Source organism: Misgurnus anguillicaudatus, chromosome 21 (assembly GCF_027580225.2).
Source record: "Misgurnus anguillicaudatus chromosome 21, ASM2758022v2, whole genome shotgun sequence".
Taxonomy (NCBI): domain Eukaryota; kingdom Metazoa; phylum Chordata; class Actinopteri; order Cypriniformes; family Cobitidae; genus Misgurnus; species Misgurnus anguillicaudatus.
In genome coordinates, this window is record NC_073357.2 from 24,327,047 (window position 1) to 24,344,298 (window position 17,252).

Below are 17,252 nucleotides of genomic sequence, written 5' to 3' on the forward strand. Positions count from 1 at the left end.
TTTATATATATGCACATATCGACCCACATATTGGATCATATAGATGTTGATCCATGAATATTCTGCCTAATGTGCAGTGGGGAGAGAATTAGTGCTCCCTCTGTGTGAAAGTCCTGCATTCCAGATTGCCATTCACAAGCGTCGTTGACAGCAGGCAGTTTTGTTGCTTATCTGAATATCATCATGACCAGTCAACAGTGCTACAGTATGTATGTGTGTGTGCGCACACGTGCATGTGTTTAAAAACCTGGACCGTCGGCCTCGAGAGACTGCCACCCCCCTACCTTCTCCAGCCTTTAGCCCCGGGCAATGCTGGACCTTGGGAAAGTGAGCGGGTGTGTATATGTGGGTCTGATTGCTGTGATGGATTAGGGCTGAGGGAGGTCATAGGGTTGGGATGTTGTTGCCAAGACAAACAGCTGTGCTTGTGTCGGGGCAGGTGTTTCATAGTGTCTCAGCACATTGAGAGCACCCAAATCAATACCAGCCTCCATTTATGGATGTGTATGCGTGTGTATGTGTGTTTTAAATTCGCCTTTGAATAGAGGGCACTCATTTGTGTTTGAAACATGCATTGTCGTTTTGCACATCTTGTTTATCTCTTTGTGTGTGTTTTTAGATTCCGCGCCGAAGTAAAAGATCTGGAGGTGATGATGCAGAATTTGATCAGCTCGGCCTTTGAGACGGTGAAAAGTGTAGAAGAAGGAGTCCAGCTGCTCGACGTGTTTAAGCACCTGTCTGCACGAGAGGTCTTTTTAATACACACACGCATACTTGGCCTTCAATTCACACACACTTTAATCACCCTCTATAAACCCTGTAACACTGCCAGTCCAGCATTCCTCTTACAGAACACTGCAAATACAACAGACTCATGCAGGTCAGGCCACACGCAGATATGTGATGTCACTTCCTTTTCACTCTTATTAACTCAGCATTTTTGCCGAAGGTGTCTGAAATCACGTGCAGACACATGCATACCTTTGTCATCTGTTACGCAGTAGTTCCATTACACTGGCTATGTTGACATGCACAAAATTTGGTCAATCCGACTGAATTTGATAGGATTGAAGGTTTACATGCACCCTAAACATAGCAATCTGATTTAAATGTTCGTTTACATGTACATTATATATAATCAGAACCGAAAGTCTGCGCAAGCGCACAGCCAGGTTTGCCAGATTCGCGTATCGAAACCATCCGAATGGACGTTCAAAAGCATCCCAATGACTACTCGCAGCCCAAATACCAATAACTAAGCAAAGAAATCATTTAATCTTTAACCCGCAGGAAAAAAAATGGTGTAAACAGTTTAAACAGTAGCCTAAATCTAAACTCGAAAAAAGCAGAGGACTTGGCAATGCTCCGCTTTGCACAGCATCTCTCGTCGAGTTCAGGCAAGTCAAAACGGAGTTGGAGAAAGTTGTTCTTAAGAAGTTTTCAGATATAGGTAATGAAAACACACTTTTCAAAAGTCACAATGCTATTATATTACTTTAAGTAGCCTAATGTTTTAAAAGTATACTTAACGGTGCAGAATTTAGTACTTCGTGTGTACAGCGCGTGACCCCATTATCGTTACCTTAATAATGTGTGATGCTATTGCGTGTTTCTGTGACGAGAATCATGTGATATAAGAGGTAAATATAAGACGTGAACTTGGAGCACAAATGTTCTGCGCATGTGCACAAGGTATTTTTGCATCCGATTTAGAAAATGCAACGATTCAGGTGTTTACATGCGTACTTTTCTCCTGCTAATCAGATCAGAGATCAGAGTACACCACCCCCTTCAATACGTTCCAAATTCGCATCCGATCATCCTCAATCGTATTGACAAAGGTGTTTACATGAAGGCTTTTCAATATGATTGAGCCATCAATACGATTACAAACGGATTATTTGGTTGCATGTAAACGTACCTACTTACACATTAAATATAACAACAGTGACAGAAGTAGTTAGAGACTAAAATGTATAAAGAAATTAAATTGATTTGGAGTCACTGGTGTGCTTAAAGTCCACTCTTCTAGTATTGGCATATCCAGATTCTCTGGACGAAAAAAGGCACAAAACATTAAAGACCCACCACCATTTTTAACTGTGGGCATGGGATACTTTCCATATGGCCACCTCTCTGTGCTTATTGCCCAAAAGCTCTATTTTGGTTTCATCCAACCATAGAGCCCGGTCCCATTTTAAGTTCCAGGAGTGTCTGGCAAACTCAAGAAGTTTGAGTTTGTTTTTGGGTGAGACTATAGGCTTTTTCTTGATGAAACCCTTCCAACAACTCAAACCACCCTTTTCACAGTGTGTTGAGACAATATGGACACGCGTCCTTTTTCTGGTTGATTCATATCATCTCCAGTAAACTAAACTTTTTAGTTATTGCCCAGATGGTGGAAATGGGCATATTCAGCGCTTCTGCTTCTATTCCCATTTTCACAGCGTTCTTTTGCTCATATTTACCAAGGGTGCCAATATTAATGGAGTGCACTGTACCTGTATGTGGGGTATTTTAGAATAGGCCTAGTTTAGAATAGGCCGTGTGCTCCATTAAAGTTCTTGCACTTGCACTTTTTTGTAATGATATAACATGCTAGTAGTAGTTCTATCTTATATATGGATATTTATTATAATAAAGCAGTATGTGTGTGTCTTTTCTTATTCTTTTTATTTTTTTCACCTTCTCTCAGGCCATTAAGAGGACCATTGACACGAAGATGGCTGATGTTTACAATTTGTTTAATGATGAGCTGAGCCTGGTAAATAAAGTGTTGTGCAGGATATCATCTCTCACTCCTGCCGAAATGCCTCGATATGCAGGACAGGCCCATCTGGCTCGCGCACTCCACACACAGATAGAAAGACCCATGGAGGTGAGTTTCTGTGTGTGAACTTAATATTAAACACATTTCGATGATGTTTCCCTTTGAAATTCTTCGTTCTTCTGCTGATGGGAAGAGAATACAAAAAAACTCCAAAAATTTTAATAATTCTAGTTATTTGAATTACAGTAACTTACTCCTTAGGAAATTACCACAAGTTATTAATTTCAGTCATATTTGAGTCGTTAAATATGTAAAAAATAATCATATGTGACGGGCCATTAAAATGTTAAAAAAAATCTTTAGAACTTATTAAAATGTTAAAAAAATCTTTAGAACTTTTTATTTTATTTTATTTTTTTCAAAAATCTCTTTTTTGATTGTGCATTCAAATTAATATCAATCAGACTGCAGTTGGTTTGTTTTAATTCAAGCCTTCATAATTTAATAAATACAGCTAAGTAGCACAATTAAAAACAAGATAACATAACTCCATTTTATGTTTATTACTATCTCGTTTTGGAATCAAACTATACAATATATGTAAAAAAAAAAAGTATATTAAATGGACTTATGTGCCCACAGTCGAGTTTACTGTATAAGGTTAACCTGATAAGGAACACTGTGCCGTACACGGCACACCCCCTCCCTTGCACGTGAGGCTGCATAAACGTCATTGTAACTTTGAAGCATTAATCTTCAAAATATACGGTCATGCGGCACATCGTTGGAAAGCTTAGACTTTCGGGATTCCATTAAGCGCACACACAAAGCATAATATGATTTTTAGCAGTCATAAAACTGTAATGTAGTTGTTAGTTACCTGAACCGGGCGGCGCCGATTTAGGATATTTACTAATATATAGGATATATACCTTCAAAATCTTCCCTTTATCCGCTTCTGTGAAATTGTCCAAAACAAATTGTTCAAAAAATTGAATATCCAAGCCTTTTAATCCAAAACGATTTGTTCATCTCACAATCTTGGTGTTTTTGACCAAATTACGATATAAATACTGTATTCAATTAGTTCACTAACGGACATTCTTTCGAATCTCACTTTTCATTCACGATTTATAATGAATATATTCAAATGTCACGTTTATTGTGCAACGTCTGAGGAACAAATACGCCCCCTTGTGGAATTTCAGCCGTTCCATAAGAGGTTAAAGGGACACTCCACTTTTTTTGAAAATATGCTCATTTTCCAGCTCATTTTTTCAGTTTTGGAATCCATTCAGCTGATCTCCGGATCTGGCGTACCATTTTAGCATAGCTTAGCACAATCCATTGAATCTGATTAGACCATTAGCGTCGCACAAAAAAAATAACCGAAGAGTTCCAATATTTTTTCTATTTAAAACTTGACTCTTCTGTTGTTACATCGTGTACTAAGACCGACGGAAAATTTAAAGTTGCGATTTTCTAGTCCGAAATGGCTAGGAACTATACTCTCATTCTGGCGTAATAATCAATGACATTGCTGCTGTAACATGGCTGCAGCAGGCGCAATGATATTATGCAGCGCCTGAAAATAGTTCCTTGCTATTGAAAGTAACCAAGGGGACTATTTTCGGGCTCTTTGGTTATTTTTTAGCACGATGCTAATGGTCTAATGGGATTCAATGGATTATGCTAAGCTATGCTAAAAGTGGTACCACCAGATCCGGAGATAGGCTGAATGGATTTCAAAACGGTGAAAATCATATATTTAACTCTAGGGGAGCTAGAGTGTCCCTTATAGGTTCACAGGATCCTGAAAGATGCTCTAAAAGATTGCCTACAGTATATGACCATAGAAAGGTCACAAGTCAGCCCATACCCAGCCTGCGCCAGGCCATACCCTTTACTCCTCAACCCATGTAGGTGAGCTCTTCTGGGCATTACAAACAAACGAATCTGATTCCAGCCTGACACTTCTGCCGAGGTGAATCCAGAAGGATTACACAGAGCAGCTTAACTCCATCGAGGAGGTCTTCTCTGTATAGAGGAGCATGTTGAGCGCAGTGCAGGGTTGGGTGTCAGAGGCCAGCGAGGGGCCTCAGCAGAGACCCTGGAACCCAGCCAGAATCTAGCCACATAGGCCCTAATGCTATTAAAGCCAGCTGTGCCCCCACATACTCGCTCGCACTTTCTTTCTGTCGTTTTCCATTTCACTAACCCTACGTCTTTGCTTTCTCTCTTTTTCTGTCTCCTTTCCTCCTTTTTTCTCTCCCTTCTGTTTGCTTACAGAGCACACTGCCTTTCTATTGTGTTTAAATTCATTTTTCCGCCTTAATTAAGAACACAATTAAGAACAGGCATAAGCCTTAAATTGGTCACAGATATGATTATGCTGCATTTGCGCGCAAATTATGTTGTGAAACAGCCCACGGAGAAACAAAGGGAGGCAGAAATCTTAATGACAGCCATATGTGAGGGTTTGATTGGCCATCGTTTGCACTTTTACCGCATATGAGCTATTTTCAACATGAGAATTGTTTCGTTTGTTTTTGTGTGCGCTGTGTTTAGTGTAGTTGTACTTTGTTTTTGAATAGTTTGTGACCTTGTGTGTGTGAAGTTTTAAGATCGCAAGATATTATTTGTAAGTGATTAGGTGTGGGTTTAACTAAAGACTCTGACTTCTAGCTGAGCTGTTCTGCGTCTGTACACGTTTGAGGCATCAGTTTAACAAGTTAATTTAGTGTGATTATGTACAAAGGAGCACAAAAGCCCATGACCCAAAAGCCCATGAATATTTTGGCCATTCATTTGGGCTTTTTACAACAAATGTATTAATATATTTGTGGTTAATTATAATAAGTTTTACTCAATATTTGGATAGTTTATAAGTTCAGAAATATAGTAGATGAGAACACAGAAAGCCGCACTGATTCTAAAATTGCATTCTGAAAGAAAGACAAACATGCCTGTATGATTTACATGTTTTTATAAGGTAAAGTTTTTTTTCCGTCGCTACTGCTGCTTCCTGAGTGGGCACTTCACTTTTCTTCAGATACTTTGTTTATGTCCGCAGCCTAAAATTCCCCTGCACGCGGCCATGCACATGCGCAACTTAAAGGGAACATTGATTAGAACGTTTTGTACATATGAAGAGTTTGGTTTCAAAACGCAATAAATCCATTTTGATAAATTTCGGCAAAAACGTGTTTTCTATACCAAGAAAGTGACAAGATGAAAACCACAATTTTCTGTTACAAACTTTCACATAGCTTCTTTACGTTATAATAACATTAAAAATTCAAATCCATAACTTGATTTTCAAAGATTTATTATAAAAACTATTTATTTTTTCCACAAAATGCAATAAATCCATGACAAGGTTTTTTCCAAAATGCTATAAATCTATTGAATCAATGTATAAATATGCATTCATCTTTGCCATTTTATATTCATTTAGTTGACTAGTGGTATCCACCGATTAAAAATAAACATTAATGGCATTAAATAAAACACTTACTTTGTCATATTAAGTACACTGTCATTGCTGCGGTTATACTTGGGATGTTGTCGCTTAACATTTTTCACAGCGATCAGCTGTAAAATGTTTTGGTCCTGCTCGATTTTCGTTGACTTTGAGTAAAATAATGTAAAGTTTTTCATTAGATCCCCTGAGGTCAATGTGTTAGCATGAGAGAAACTTGATGCTGTCAGAGAACAAGCAACCGTCTCTCGAGTGCCTCACGCGTATGGCTTACGTTTCTTTCCCGTCACAGAAAACCATCACAGGTTTATCAATGCAATTAGAGTATTATTTTGTTTTGTTTGTTGATCACGAAGTACAAAGTAGATAAAGAAAACTAGGATTCCGTGTACTCAACGTGCCGCCATTGTTTGTTTACAGTGTGTGAAATGGTGCGCTGTAATTTGTGGAGCAGATTTATTGCATTTTGTAGAAAAGGAGGAGTGCCGTTTATCGCGTTTTGGGAAAAAGAGAGAAAAGACGACAGAATAACACGGCGATATTGTATTTTGCGTAAAATTAAGAATTTACTTTTAAATACTGACCTGATATAATACTGATTTTGGCAGTAACTCATTTTTAAAAAAAATGTCATTTATCGTGTTTTGGAACCTGTCACGGCTAGTCCGTGTTATGTTTTGTGTGTGTCTCCACTTACGTCATCTGGACTATTCACGGACTGATTGCTCATTTCACCTGTTCCTTGTTTAGTCTTTGTGTATTTATACTGCTGTCTGTTTCACACTTGTCGCCGGTAGATTGTCATTGCAACCATGTCTGTTCCCTGTGTCACGTTTTGGATGTTCCTGTGTTTGGTTACCTGTTACTCCTCGTGTTATTATTTCCAGTTTTATCATTAAATGTTATTTATTTTCCGAACTCTGCGTTTGTGTCCTCACTCCACCTCTGTGTCATGACAGAATCAAACTCTTCAAATGTTATACATTTTTAACAACAACAACAAAAAATGCTTGTGATTAAACATCATTTGGCAGACCCCTGGTAAAGACCCATGAACTATACAGTAACTGTGCAACTACAGCACATGTCATCTAATGCTTATTAATTTGCCATTGTACCACAGGGCTGTTGAATGCTTTATTTTGTTTGGTTGAGAAATGTTTCTTGGGTTGGCATTATTTTTTTTATAATAGTGAACACATTACACCAAATACCATATTCCGGACTATAAGTCACACTTTTTTTATAGTTTGGCTTGGCCTGCGACTTTTAGTCAGGTGTGACTTGTAAGTCTGTATGAATTAATTTTGACATATGTGAACCAAGAGACAACATTACCGTCTACAACCGCAAGGGTCCGCTATATGCTTCTCCTGTATTTATGTAATTCAATGCATTTAGTGATGTGGAATGATGAGCCTGCGAACTTGATGCTCGTTGGCTTGTTCTGTTCATTTAGCCTACTCAGCCTTGCAGGTATGTTCTGTATGCTATTGTGTATCGTGTAATAACTGATAATGTTACGTTAACATACAGACATCTATTCAGCCTGCTGTTCTGTGTGCTAATGTTTAGTTGAATAACTTGCCTTTCCAGATTAAATGTCTGTTCTTTGGCTTGGATTTTGTGAAATAATTTTCTAAATAAATGCGACATGTAGTCCATTGAGATGTTTATATGTTTTTTCGTCTTCATGACGCATTTTTGATTGATGCGACTTATACTCCGGAGCGACTTGTAGTCCGGAAAATACGATACACAAAATAGCATTCATTTAGCAAGGTAATAGGGGCTCTTTAAAAAAAATACCTAAAATGGACGATATAACGTGTTATCTTAAAATATTATATTTAGTGATTGCCCTTCTATCAGCTCTAGTTTGTATTCAGGTACATCTGTTTTTGCATGTGTCGTGTAGGTTCTCCAGAACGCTAACTTCTTGCCAGATGTCAGTGGTAAAGAGGGTGTGCACGTGGCTTACGCTCAGCTGTGTCGGAATCTGGATGAAAAGGTCAGAAGGATTTTCACAGACTGGAGTCAGAGTCTGGACAGACAGTGTCTCAGCGGCCTCAACCAACCACTCATGATCCGCTGTCAGGAGAAGACAGGCTTGCTGGACGTCAACTTTAACAAGTACACAATCACACTTACACACAAACACATACAGTGGCAGATTAACTCTCTTATTAAATGTTTTTTATGCTTGTTTGTTGAGGAACCTGTTAAAGATGATTAACGAGATTCATTACTGGGATCGGCTGCAGTTTGAGATCCCTCACTATGTCACAGAGGTGTATCAGCGCAGAGAGGAACTTCTCAACCTGAAAGAAAATGTTCTGCTAGTGGTCAGAGACTATAACAGGTCAGGTCGCATTGCACGTGCATACAAACTTACATTTGTGAGAACCACATGTAGACATTTATTGTTATGAAATTGTAATTATAAGTATCTAGTTTAGCACTACACCTAAACACTTTTTGCCATTTGGATTTTAATTAAAGGTACGGTAAGTGAATGTTTTTGCCAATGGCACACAGAAGATGTCTCTATTATCTAAGACAGTGCTTCCCAATTCTGGTCATTAAGTAGTCCTCAAGTTTCTGTGAAAAGAATCATGTGATACGTAAATAAGAAGTAAATACACTCACCTAAAGGATTATTAGGAACACCTGTTCAATTTCTCATTAATGCAATTATCTAATCAACCAATCACATGGCAGTTGCTTCAATGCTTTTAGGGGTGTGGTCCTGGTCAAGACAATCTCCTGAATCTCAAACTGAATGTCAGAATGGGAAAGAAAGATGATATAAGCAATTTTGAGCGTGGCATGGTTGTTGGTGCCAAACGGGCCGGTCTGAGTATTTCACAATCTAGGGTTTACAAAGAATGATGTGAAAAGGGAAAAAAGTCCGGTATGCGGCAGTCCTGTGGGCGAAAATGACTTGTTGATGCTAGAGGTCAGAGGAGAATGGGCTGACTGATTCAAGCTGATAGAAGAGCAACTTTGATTGAAATAACCACTCGTTACAATCGAGGTATGCAGCAAAGCATTTGTGAAGCCACAACGCGCACAACCATGAGGCGGATGGGCTACAACAGCAGAAGACCGCACCGGGTACCACTCATCTCCACTGCAAATAGGAAAAAGAGGCTACAATTTGCACGAGTTCACCAAAATTGGACAATTGAAGACTGGAAAAATGTTGCCTGGTCTGATGAGTTTTGTTGAAACATTCAGATGGTGAAGCCAGAATTTGGCGTAAACAGAATGAGAACATGGATCCATAATGCCTTGTTACCACTGTGCAGGCTGGTGGTACGTAGAATTGTGGTAATGCCACGTAGAATTAAGGCAGTTCTGAAGGCGAAAGGGGGTCAAACACAGTATTATTATGGTGTTCCTAATAAACTTTTAGGTGAGTGTATAAGACATGAACTTAAGCACAATTGTTGTATTTTTGCCTTCGATTGAGAAAATACTACGATTCATGCCTTTACATGCATACTGTACTTTTCTCATGATGATCACATGTCAGACTACACCAAACCCTTTCAATACGATTGACCTCAATTGTATTGATTTAGGTGTTTACATAAAGGCTTTTCAATCCGATTGAGCCATCAACACGATCACAAACAGATTATTCGGCTGCATGTAAACATAGTTTTTACATTTGAGACTTGCACATTCAATCTGGAGAAAAATACTTGAAATAAATACACACACACACTATGACTAAACAAAACAATTCACACTCATGTTCTGTAGTGGATAACAACCTCCTCCTCTCTCACGTAAGCCTCTCTGCTCATACACACACACGCTCTTCAGACTGGAGGACTCATTGTAGCTCTCAGAGGGACATAGTGAGTCATCTCGGTGCGTATTGTTGCTGCATTTAGTGCATTCTACACATGCCAGTTGGAATAAACACTTAAACCCGGCACAAGCCAAACAGGCCACTTGCCCCGGCTGGCAAAGCATATACCCACTTAGACTTTTTAATCCATTTTTACCACCCTCTTGTTCTGTTGTGTTTTTTAAATGGCCTTGCTTGTTTCTGAAAATGGCTACGAGACAAACTTGTTAATGGCTGATAGTACGATGAAAAACAGCAAAGAGCTTTACCACAAACACCGACACACTTCATTGATTTTGTGTTCGCTGTTTATCAGAATCATCACGACCCTAAATGCAGAAGAGATGGGACTATTTTCGGAGAGGATTCGGTTCTTAAATAAGAAATTCCAGCCAGGCCTGACAAAACTGCACTGGTCTACAAAAGGAACTGCCAACGTCTTTATTAATGACTGCAGAGTGCATGCCAACAAGGTCAGTAGGTCCTTATACACACACACGTTTCCACTCAAAGACATAGAGATGGAGGAAAAAAATTGCAGTATGTTTCTCATGCAGACAGAAACATTCTGAACATGCTGTTATTGTAGTAGTATGAGTTTTAATGCTGCTCTATGATGGTTTATGTCAGTTTAATGCTAGTCTAGCCTAAAAAGGTAGCTTAAGAGACCAGCATGGTGAAGATGCTGGACTAGGGCGTCTTGGTTTCTTTTTACCTTTTTCAATACAAAGAAACATACTTTATGTAACCATACAGGGATTCTGTAACACATTTTTGCTCGAGAGTGTGTAAAAAGTTGAAACGAAGGTAAAAAAATTACTTCAATTGTTAATGGAGCTGTTTTCTTAGACCCGCACCCACTGAATTTTTGACCTGCAACCTGTGTGTTTCACTTCCTCTCGCACCCGCAATGTCTGTGTCCACACCCGCCTGTTCCCGCGAATTTTACACACTTTGAATAAACATTTGTTAATATTGACATCCAGAATAAAAGAAATTAAACATGACTGCATTTAAAATTAGGCATGTGCACGATATTCAATCTGCAATAATACCCACTCCCACCTGCAGGAAATGTGAAACTGTCCGCTTCTGTAAGTCCTGCGGGAGCCCAAACCCAATGCAGCCCTCTGACGGTACATTCACACGGGGCGAAAGTGTTTACACTTGACGGAAGGCTTGCCTGAAGCGTGACCAACAGCCAGTCAATGGCCGCAACACATGCTCCGATCTTCCATAAAAGGTATAGGCTGGCTCTGTGTAGGTTATTTGCATAAGGCAATCTGATTGGCTGACGCACACGTTGCCGCTTCAAAAGTTGAGCAATGTTCAACTTCCGCCACAAGCAACGGCAGTGACGCGGCGCCGACGGATCCACAATTCAGTTCGGCAACACATAACGTCATCCATTAAAAGTGAATGGAAAGCGTTGACACTTATGCCCCGTGTGAATGTACCGTAATTGGTAACACCTAAAGTTTATTCAACTTAAAGGGCCCACTCATACACCCAGCACAATGCAGCACAATTCGCCACACAAGTGTCTTTTGCTAGTTTCAACCCAGCACAATTATCATTTTCACGTTTAGCGTTGTTTAAATAGCAAATGCATTTGCGTCCAATGTTGCGCCCCTTGGGCGTTCTGGTCTGAAAACGAGGTGTGTTCAGGCACAATATTGTTTTTGTTATTTAATGAGCGTGTTAGAAATATGCGCCTATAAACGGGACGACAATGCAGGTTTGCTTATCACACACATGGATGCACAGCAGCACAAAAACGCTTTTAAATATGAAAAATTAAAGGATTAAAATGTTAAAAATTATTATTGAGTCTCTTAGACATGTAAATGAGGACCGATTATGAGACGTTAGAAGGCGTAAAGAGCTGCTTCACCCAAAACACACCCATTACTCATTAGGAGAATAGGAACAACCCTTTTCGACCCTGCGCTGGGCGGACAAACCATTTTCCCGTCGTTAAATTAGCAAAAGTGGAATCGGACATGCGCGTTTACACCATGCGCCGTGCACTTTAGACAATGTGTTTAGATCGTTAAAATAGGGCCCTAAATTTCATTTTAGATTCACTTGTTAAGTTAAGAATAAACTTTATATTTTTAGGTGTTACCAATTGAAGTAAATTTTTAAGATGAACCAACTTTTCTTTACAGCTCCATTAAATCTTCAAAAATCTTCACTTTTTTATTTTTTGAACATCAAATAAGCATTGCTTCTCATTCTAGTCCAGGCTTTTAGTTCAGTTGTTGGTGGCACACATATTTTTGTGAGGGCTGCAAGAGTCCTGGTTGGTGGTTAAGATGTGGTCTGAGTATTGCACTTTTACAGCAAACAGCAATCGCTGCATTGGAATTAGTGGTCAGATAACTGGCAGGTGTTATTTTTACTATAACAAGATCAGGAAGGGCAAATGTATACTTGCTGCTACAGTTTAATAGCTCATAAAGCAGACATTCGCAGGAGAGACATTTGGAGTTTCAGTGCCGTATGTAGAGGAGCATGTGTTTGGTATTGAATTGTATATTTAGTGTCTCTTAAAGAACCTCTATAAACTACTGGTGGATTATTATAGTGAGCCAGTCGATGTATTAATTAACATTAAATGCATGGGAGAAGGAATTAGATGACTTTTAATTATTTCATGATTAGAATTATACAATTTCGCTGCGGTTTCCCAGACAGGGCTTATCCTAGTCCCAGACAAAAATGCTTTGTTTGAGGTGGCTTAAACGGGACATATCATAAAAATCTGACTTTTTTCATGTTCGTGCTATAATTGGGTCCCCAGTGCTTACATCAACCTAGAAAATATGAAAAAGATCAACCCAGTAACTACATTTTGGTAAACCATTCTCTGCAAGCATGTGAAAAAATAGGTAATTGAAATTTGCCCCCCTTGTGATGTCAGAACGGGATAATACCACCACTTAATCTGCACTATCCAACCACGACACTGCCATTTAGAGCAGAGATCATCTCATTTGCATTTAAAGGACACACCCAAAACGGCACATTTTTGCTCACACCTACAAAGTGGCAATTTTAACATGCTATAATAAATTATCTATATGATATTTTGAGCTAGAACTTCACATACGCACTCTGGGGACCCCAAAGATTTATTGGACATCTTAAAAAAGTCTTGTGAAATGTCCCCTTTCTTTTAAAAACAACTTGCACTGACATATATTCACATATATCAGTACCAAGGTTTTGTCTAAAGATGCACACCAGTAATGTTTTTTTTTTTTGTAAAGTATGTTTATAAAAACGACTTAAATGTCCTAATATAACTAAGGCCTAATCCTGAATTAATCTAAACCCTGTCCGGGAAACCGCCTCATAAGGTTTGTACTGTGAGAAAAATGGCTATTGTCATAATTTGCAAAAATGTACTTTTGGCATTTTATCATGCTGCTTCTTGAGTTATTACACTGGGATGCTTTTTTTCTTTCATTTGGTCCTGGTCATCCATTACAGAAAGAAACAATTTTTTAAATAAATGCTTTGTTTCGTAATTTAATTCATACATAAAACCACTCATACATAAAAGCACTTACAAAATTGAAAAGTCTTTTGCTATTTTATTTTCCATTTTTTCACAGGAGGACAAAAATCCTAAGGCACGGTTTAAAAGGATAGTTCACCCAAAAATGAAAAATCTGTCATCATTACAAACCTATATAAATGTCTTTCGTTCTGATTAGGGGTGCACCGATAAATGCCGATGTTTACACTAATCATAAGTGGCCGATAACTATTCTGAATCGCACAGCCGATATTATTCACAGCTATTTCATGTACTATGGCTTTTGATCCGTAAGTTCTTATCGATCTGAAATCACTGTTGGTTTGAGTCGTTTATAACATTCATTTGAAAAAGCAACACTCGTCAAATATAAGCATTATACATATTTTTTATTATCATGAAAATACCTAAAAAGGTTTGAAGAACTATAAATAGCTGCAGGTGTTTCTAAATGTCGGGGATACTTCCTTGGCAGGACTGGTCCTTCCAAGTCACTTCTTTCAGAGGCAAGGCTAGGCTCCTCTTTAGCATTCAGAGAACACATAAATGGAACAGGCTAGCAAGTGCACATCATTGCGTCATTACGTCAGTGAAAAGGTGTGTTTTCAGCGCTGCGCACATAGGATTGTGGGTGATTTCAGTGCACGAAGAGCGCAAAGGCTACACATATGCATCCTTTCCTTTATATGAGATATTTCTCGAACATAGGACTCAGTCCTCGGTTGAAATTCCAAGGATCCTCGACATTGGAACAGTCCTTTGACAGATGTCTATGATGTAGCATCCTTGAAATTCTGGCTTCTGACGATCCTTCCTTGACATTGAGAAACACCTCAAGTGTCAAAGCTGCGTGTGTATGGTTCTTCGTCTACAGCGCATATTGAGTTTTTGCACAAGAGCGCCCTCTAGCTGTGTAGCGGCATTTCACCGTAATTCATTGAGAAGCATAGCAAGCATCATCGGCTGATATATCGGTGCACCCCTTGTTCTGATGAACACAAAGGAAGATATTTTAAAGGGGTCATATTATGAGATTTTTTTAAGATGTAAAATAAATCTTGGTGTCCCCAGATTGCGTATGTGAAGTTTTAGCTCAAAATACCCCACAAATAATTTATTATAGCATATTAAAATTGCTAATTTGTAGGCCTGAGCACAAGTGTGCCGTTTTTGGGTGTGTCGTTTAAAATGCAAATGAGTGGATGAAATGCAAACACTGATCGCAATGATGGTGGTTTGTTGTAATTAAAACTCAAATGGTGCTGTCAATTCCTTCTTTTCTCCCTCTTTCTCTCTGCCCTAAATGGCAGTGCTGTGGTTTGATAATGCAGTTTAAGGGGGCTGTATTATTGTAATTCGCCTTGCTAACTACTTCACAAAACAGGCAAAATCTGAACGACCTAATTTTTCACATTCTTGCAGAAAATGGCTTACCCAAATTAAGTTACTGGGTTGATCTTCATCACATTTTCTAGGTTGATAGAAAAACTGGGGACCCAATTATAGTACTTAAACATGAAAAAAATCAAATTTTCACACTATGACCCCTTTAAGGAATGTTTAGCCAAATGGATTATGAGCCCCATTCACTTCCATAGTAGAAGAAAGAATACTATGGAAGTTATTAAGGTGTCTGAATTATCCCTTTAAGGTTTTACACATTCTTTTGAGATTTTATTTTCCTTTTTTTCACAAGTGGACACATTTTTTGGCACGGTTTACGGTTTTTAAACATTTTAGTCAAGTGAGGCTACATTTTTAAACACTAGTGCGTACAATATGGGAAGTAAATGTTCTCAGTTTTCGTCTTGTTGACAGTTATGTAAAAAAAAATCAACTCGATTCAACAAAAGTTCATTTTGAACCTTGGCTACTGTTATTTAGAAAGAGAAGGCTGTGCTCATGTTTTGTTCAGAAACACCCATGTCCTTTTTACAGCCCGATATTGCTTTTGTAATGCAAGCGTAAGGCAGCGGGCTTCACTCAGAATGAAATTGTGACTCAGTGGAGTACAATTGTGCCTCCCGCAACAAAGAGCAGAAATTTAGCAGAAAGACATTCACTTCCTTTGCTGGCTGTCCATCACTCCTAGGTTGTACAAGGCAATATGATATTAAAGTGCTGGCGGTGCCCTTTAGCTATGTGGTGAAGACACGCACGCACATATACATACAGGCCAGCAAAGCAGAAATATGAGTGCCCCATCCACTTTAATAAAGGCCACACGGACAACTCTTAGTTTAAACAGATCCAGCCTTCACAATGAAAGCCAGCCAGTCTGCATTCAGTGCCACCACTGTGCCCTGCTGTCTCTCGCTCTCGCTCTCTCTCTTGCTCGCTCGCTCGCTTTTGTGTTTGTGGAGACCTGATGGGAGTGGATCAGGTTCACATCAAAATCAATGTCAAACATCCATGGAGCCCAAAGTCTAGAGCTGGCAACAGCTTCAGTGGTAACGTGTGGAGAACACAACACATCTGAGCTTATGCACACCCACACGCGCTTGGAAACTCAAGTATACATTCTGCACACACATGCTCACTGAGTAATCTTCCCCTTTGAGGCTTATTTCATGTGACGTGCTTCATCCCGCGAAAAAGCCGAGAGGCGAGCTGGATCCAAAGCTGGGAGGAAGAGTGAGATTATGTGGCATTGTTGGATTCTTCTGAGAACCTCTGCGCAAACTCCCTGAAACGTCTCGGCAACGTTGCCCTTCGCAGAAAAGAGTGGGGAGCTGTTGGATGAGAAAAGCCTGATGCTTTGTGGATAAGATCTGTCTCCTTTGATTTGAGGTGCAGGGATGGGGCTAAAATCAGACATTCTTATTCTGTGGAAGAGAGAGAGAGAAAGAGAGGGGGAGATATGGGCTGGAAAATCCTAAAGGAAAACCCCTGCTGCTCCGTTTGGATGTGTTTTCCATCCCGTCTCGCACCACATTCCTCTCTTACAGTGAACATTTAAATTCTTGCTACTCTCTTTTCTTGTCCTGTTCGTAATGTCTTTGCACTATTACTGCTGCTTATCTTCAAGGTAATGTTGTGTCCTAAGCAAAGCGTAACAAAATAAAGCAACAAATGATACAAAATTTTCCCGTGCAGATACCCGAACCAGCTGTGACCTTGGGAAGCAAAGATTGACATCACATTTTTGTCATTTGCTTGTTTTTTTCATTTGCTCTTTTTCTGCTCAATATTGAAGACAATAATAATTATTATTAAAATAGAGCAATAATTGCCATTACATAAACTTACATAAGTTTAACACTTAGGGCCCTATTTTAACAATCTAAGCGTATTGTCTAAAGCGCATGGCGCACTGTCTAAATGGGCGTGTCCGATGCCACTTTTACTAATTTAACGACAGGAAAAATGGTTTGTGGTCGAAAAGGGTTGTTTAAATTTTCCTAATGAGTAATGGGAGTGTTTTGGGCGTAACGTGCAATAAACCAATGAGAGTCTTATCTCTCATCCCCTTTAAAAACCAGTTGCGCTGGCGCTATGTCAATCCCTATTTAGATGACGGACTACTGAAAAAAAAGTGTTGTTTTCATTTTAATTGAAATTTTAATTTTTTGGATTAAAATCTTTAAAAGAT

General features: G+C 39.1%; 1 protein-coding gene across 1 annotated transcript in view; it reads left to right on the top strand.

Annotated features, from left to right (window-relative positions):
- The window catches only part of dnah2 (dynein, axonemal, heavy chain 2), a 282,596-nt gene that overhangs the window by 64,985 nt on the left and 200,359 nt on the right, over positions 1 to 17,252 (top strand). The window contains exons 12-16 of the mRNA XM_055198209.2: positions 620 to 749; positions 2,696 to 2,878; positions 8,170 to 8,384; positions 8,467 to 8,613; positions 10,430 to 10,586. Coding sequence (XP_055054184.2) covers positions 620 to 749; positions 2,696 to 2,878; positions 8,170 to 8,384; positions 8,467 to 8,613; positions 10,430 to 10,586 — 832 coding nt within the window. The remainder of the gene's footprint in view (positions 1 to 619; positions 750 to 2,695; positions 2,879 to 8,169; positions 8,385 to 8,466; positions 8,614 to 10,429; positions 10,587 to 17,252) is intronic.